Source organism: Austrofundulus limnaeus, unplaced genomic scaffold (assembly GCF_001266775.1).
Source record: "Austrofundulus limnaeus strain Quisiro unplaced genomic scaffold, Austrofundulus_limnaeus-1.0 Scaffold533, whole genome shotgun sequence".
Taxonomy (NCBI): Eukaryota; Metazoa; Chordata; class Actinopteri; order Cyprinodontiformes; family Rivulidae; genus Austrofundulus; species Austrofundulus limnaeus.
The window spans coordinates 244,974-250,082 of NW_013952935.1; the positions used below are offsets into that span (position 1 = coordinate 244,974).

The 5,109-nt window shown below is 50.3% G+C and overlaps 1 protein-coding gene across 1 annotated transcript in view; it reads right to left on the reverse strand.

Moving 5' to 3' along the window:
* Nucleotides 1-4,331, reverse strand: part of sympk (symplekin) — a gene marked incomplete at both ends in the record, with an annotated part of 7,922 nt that extends 3,591 nt beyond the window's left edge. Inside the window, 12 exon segments of the mRNA XM_014026191.1 lie at nt 540-640; nt 713-821; nt 887-1,047; nt 1,151-1,298; nt 1,372-1,485; nt 2,342-2,423; nt 2,495-2,730; nt 3,137-3,287; nt 3,368-3,572; nt 3,647-3,797; nt 3,868-4,019; nt 4,092-4,331. Coding sequence (XP_013881645.1) covers nt 540-640; nt 713-821; nt 887-1,047; nt 1,151-1,298; nt 1,372-1,485; nt 2,342-2,423; nt 2,495-2,730; nt 3,137-3,287; nt 3,368-3,572; nt 3,647-3,797; nt 3,868-4,019; nt 4,092-4,331 — 1,850 coding nt within the window.
* Between the last annotated feature and the right edge of the window lie 778 nt (nt 4,332-5,109).

Genomic DNA, 5,109 nt, shown 5'->3' on the forward strand with positions numbered 1-5,109 from the left:
TTTTTATAATTAAACAGCAGCTGAAGGCTAAAAGTAGCTGAAAAAAGCAGTATGGTATTTTCAAATAAAACAGTAGCTAAAGGCTAAAAGTAGCTGAAACAAGCAGAATGGTATTTTTTATAATTAAACAGCAGCTGAAGGCTAAAAGTAGCTGAAAGAAGCAGAATGGTATTTTAAAATTAAATAGCAGCTAAAAGCTAAATGTAGCTAAAAGAAGCAGAATGGTATTTTCAAATAAAACAGCAGCTAAAGGCTAAAAGTAGCCAAAACAAGCAGAATGGTATTTTTATAATTAAACAGCAGCTAAAGGCTAAAAGTAGCTGAAACAAGCAGAATGGTATTTTCATAATTAAACAGCAGCTAAAGGCTAAAAGTAGCTGAAACAAGCAGAATGGTATTTTCAAATAAAATAGCAGCTAAAAGCTAAAAGTAGCTAAAAGAAGCAGAATGGTATTTTCAAATAAAACAGCAGCTAAAAGCTAAAGGTAGCTAAAACACAAATCCAGGAGACGAGTGGTAACGAGGAGCTCAGCGGTCACCTTCTCCAACCCGTTGATGACGGGGATCAGGAAGCGGACGTCTGGAACTCGTTTGTGGTACAGGTCTCGGACTCGYTCCACCAGCTCAGGGGACGGAGGCACTGCAGGGACAAAAAGGACGTGAAKCCTCACAGCTCAGGTGAAACCTCACAGCTCCACTTTCTTGTCTCTACCTTTATCAGTCAGGATGTGCAGGCAGCGCGTCACCAGAGTCTCCGCCCCTTTAGGACAGTTTTCCACCAGGAGCAGAAGCTCAGGAGAGTTCATGCCCATCCCCCGGATCTACGAGAGACCAGACCAGATCAGACCGGAACCTGAAACCTGCAGGATGAAAGAGTCAGACTCACGGGCTGCTCGATGGCTCGGAGCACGCTGCGTTTGATGTCGGCGATRGCCTCGGTGTAAACGGAGGCCAGCTCGTGGACCAGCCGGTGGTTCAGAGGCAGCAGGGACAGGTAGAGGAAGAGACACTGYCTCACCGTGTCTTCAGTCCAAGGAGCCGCCACCTCTGTTCACAACCACAGGAGGGATTCAAAGTTTACTTTTAGTCTGGATACTTCCTCCAATCAGAGTACCCGAGGAGCGAAATGAMCCAGAACCAGAACCAGAACCTGTGTCCTTGTCGGCTCCAAACAGCAGAGTCGGTGGGTTCGGGTGAACGAGGAGCTGCAGGTAGTTCAGGGCAAACCTCTCCACGTAGTCCCTGAGCTGGTCCTTCTCGTACATGCGTTTCAGGAAGGACAGCGCCATGGAGCGCACCTGGAACGCAACACAGCTGTTGAACCGGATCAGAACCAGCACCGCTGGTCCACGGTCCGGTCCGGAGCATTACCTTGTCCTTCTCGTGTGAGCTGAGGTCCAGGAGGACGTGCAGGTACTGGAACTGTCTGGAGGGACGTTTGTCGATCAGCTCCTTCAGCGTCGTCATGCCCAGGTAAACCCGAGACTGAAACAGATTCAGAACCATCTGAGAGATGGGTCAACAGAACCAGACTGAACTATTAGTCAGTGGCGCTACATCCTTGTAGCTCCTCTCCAATGCTAATGTCAGCCTATCAATGCTAGTCACTAGCCTCTCCAATGCTAACGCCAGCTTATCCATGCTAGTCGCTAGCCTCTCCAATGCTAATGTCAGCCTATCAATGCTAGTCACTAGCCTCTCCAATGCTAATGTCAGCCTATCAATGCTAGTCGCTAGCCTCTCCAATGCTAATGTCAGCCTATCAATGCTAGTCACTAGCCTCTCCAATGCTAATGTCAGCCTATCAATGCTAGTCGCTAGCCTCTCCAATGCTAATGTCAGCCTATCAATGATAGTCGCTAGCCTCTCCAATGCTAATGTCAGCCTATCAATGCTAGTCGCTAGCCTCACCAATGCCAACACTAAAATATACATGCTAGTCGCTAGCCTTTCCAATGCTAACGCCAGGCTATCGAGGCAATTCACTAGTCTATCCAATGCTAAAGCCGGAATATCCATGCTAGTCGCTAGCCTCTCTGATGCTAACACAAATGAATAGTCTCCTTCTCATTTGCCAGCTCCGGCCTCTCAGTTAGCGGGGCCAGCTGCTCAGTTAGCGGTGCCGGCTGCTCAGTTAGCGGTGCCGGCTGCTCAGTTAGCGGTGCCAGCTGCTCAGTTAGCGGTGCCAGCTGCTCAGTTAGCGGTGCCGATCTATCATTAATCAGATCGATAGCTGGTTAGGAACAGATATAGCCTCCTGCTACAAGCACGCAGCACAACAGTCTTAATTCTGGCCCTCATGCTGCACCACACAACAGAACTTGAGACGACGTGTTTTTACCTCATCCTCACAGTAACGTCGGATCACTTCCAGCGCAGACTCTGTGATGATGGGCGCCTCCAGGACCAGCTTGGTGAAGAGCCTGAAAGAGACACAGTTTTAAATTCATCTAGCTCAGACTGGACCAGACCAGACCAGACCAGTCAGTCTCACCCGTCCCGCTGCTCAGGTTTCTCCTGCAGGCCCGACAGCAGCGTGTAGAGGCAGTGGTCGTAGCTGTCCAGCAGCCCTGAGGGCAGCTGGCTCAGGTAGGAGTTGTACTCCTGGTAGAGCAGCGAGAACGCCAGGTCGCTCCTCGCCCTGATGTCGTCCAGGATGAACTCCAGGACGTCCTCCTTCATCATCCCCTCGAACTGCGTGACGAGCCGGGACAGGAGCTTCACCCGGACCTGAGACACGGATCACAGCAAGTCAGGAAGCTCAGCAGCTAACGCTCCAAATTTTATCTCTGTGGCAATAAATCCAGCCGAGCTTTAATGTTTTTGTCTTTGCTGAAGCCTAAACATCAGAACCATCTCTAACGAACACAAACAGAAACAAAGAGCTATCTGCAGCAGGTAAGATGTTCATTCCTAACGAACACAAACAGAAACAAAGAGCTATCTGGAGCAGGTAAGATGTTCATTCCTAACGAACACAAACAGAAACAAAGAGCTATCTGGAGCAGGTAAGATGTTCATTCCTAACGAACACAAACAGAAACAAAGAGCTATCTGGAGCAGGTAAGATGTTCATTCCTAACGAACACAAACAGAAACAAAGAGCTATCTGCAGCAGGTAAGATGTTCGACCTACATGAGACATCCCGCTCTGAGCGATCGCCTTCTCTGAAAATAAAATCCGCCTCACAGCCTTGGAGGTCAGGTCTTCGATCTTCGAGTCTGAAAAGGGCTGGACCACGTCTGCCAACCGGAACACCTTTTTCCTCCCGCCGGCCCCCGCCATCCTGGAAAACAAACAAACAAACAGATGAGCGTGAGGCGCTGAGAACGCCGGCGCTGTCGAGGACCTGGTGTCAGGACTCACTTGGTCTGGGCGGAGGGCAGGATGGGTTCAGGGAGCCTCTTGGCTGCAGACAGGTCAGAGGAGGTGGGTTTCTCCTGGTACCCCCCCACCACAGAGATGGCCTGACCCACCATGACAGGAGCGACTTTACGTTTGATCAGGAAGTCCCCAGCAGCAGATTCTGGGTCAGCTGGTTCCTCTTTGGTGGCCTTGCACTGCTCCAGACCTGAAGCAGAACAGGTGAAATCAGAACCCACTTCCTGTTTTACCTGCGTTAAAGCTCAGCGTTCCGGGCCTGACCGGGTCCGATCCCGGCGGCRGTCATCTGCGTGGCCATGAGCCGAGCCAGATGTTTGATCTGAGCGTCGGTGCCGGCCGACTCCACGGGCGTGTAGGTGGCCTGGAAGGAGGCGGGCATGACGTCGGGCAGGTAGACCATGCTGATGAGCACCTGGAGGGGGCGGGACAGGAAGTGAGGTGGAGTCGACAGGAAGCAGCCTGCGGCGGCGGCGGCAGCTCACCATGTTGGCTACGTTGTCAGGGGTCAGCAGAGGGTGGAGGAACTCTGCCGTCAGGTCGATGGCCGACTGAGCGACGGGAACCACCACCGGCTTCGGCGCCACGAGGGGGACCGGCTCCTCTTTGTCCTCATCATCCTCAATGAGCGGCGGCTCTGAAAGCAGACCGGCGGTCCTCAGACGGTCACAGACGACACCAGAAACCCCGTTAAACGGCGCCCACTCACCTATCTTGACCTTCTTTCCTTCGGCGTACTGCTCGTAACGAGGCCTCTTGCGCTGCTCCCGCGGCGCGGGGGTGTAGCGGGCGATTTCGCTCTGAGGCATGCCCAGGTCCAGCAGCAGGGTGCTGATCTGACCCTGGAACTCCAGGCTGCAGGGGTGCTTCAGCACCGCCACCAGGTGCAGCTTCAGGTTCTTTCGAACGCTGCTGACCTGAGACTTGGCCAGCGTCGGAGGAAGGTTTGCTGAAGACAAAAAATAAAAAAATGAACCAGAACGTTTCCTGAAGATAACCTGAGCTCAACATGAAGCTAAAAGACCAGTAAAGATTGTGGAAATAAGAGTTTTTCTGCCAGTTTTTCCACAAGGCACCAGTTTCAAATGAAAGATCTCGTCTCATCATTAAGAGACATCCAAACAATCCAGTTTCGACTCGTATCTTATCTTTTATGGCATCGTTTGTTGGAGCAGCAGCTTATCTGCAGCTGAGAGGAAGCAGCTGGATAAGCTCATCAGGAAGACCAGCTCTGTGCTGGGATGCCCCCTCGACCCAGTGCAGGTGGTGGGAGACAGAAGACTAAAATAACACCACCCAGTGGAACTGTAGCTGATCTGCAGAGCTGCTTCAGTGACAAACTGCTGCATCCTGAACGCACAAAGGAGCGTTACCGCAGATCCTTCCTCCCATCAGCTGTTAGACTCTACAACCATCACTGCTCCCAACAATCATGATAACCATCCATGTTTGTGTTGAACATCAAACAACTCTACCTCACAATCATTACACAATAATAACCAATAATAATAATTGTTGATTCATTGTCATTTTCCTGTGCTGGACTTAATGACTGAGTCTGAAACAATTTGCACAAATCTGTTATTTCCTGTGATTTTATCTTTCTGCACAGTAGCTTGCTTTTACTTTCATTTTTTATCTAATTTCACCTTGATAGTCCAGTACGGTAATTATTATTCTTATTTTGTTCTATGTTTATTTGTTATTGTTACCATCTTTAATTCTAT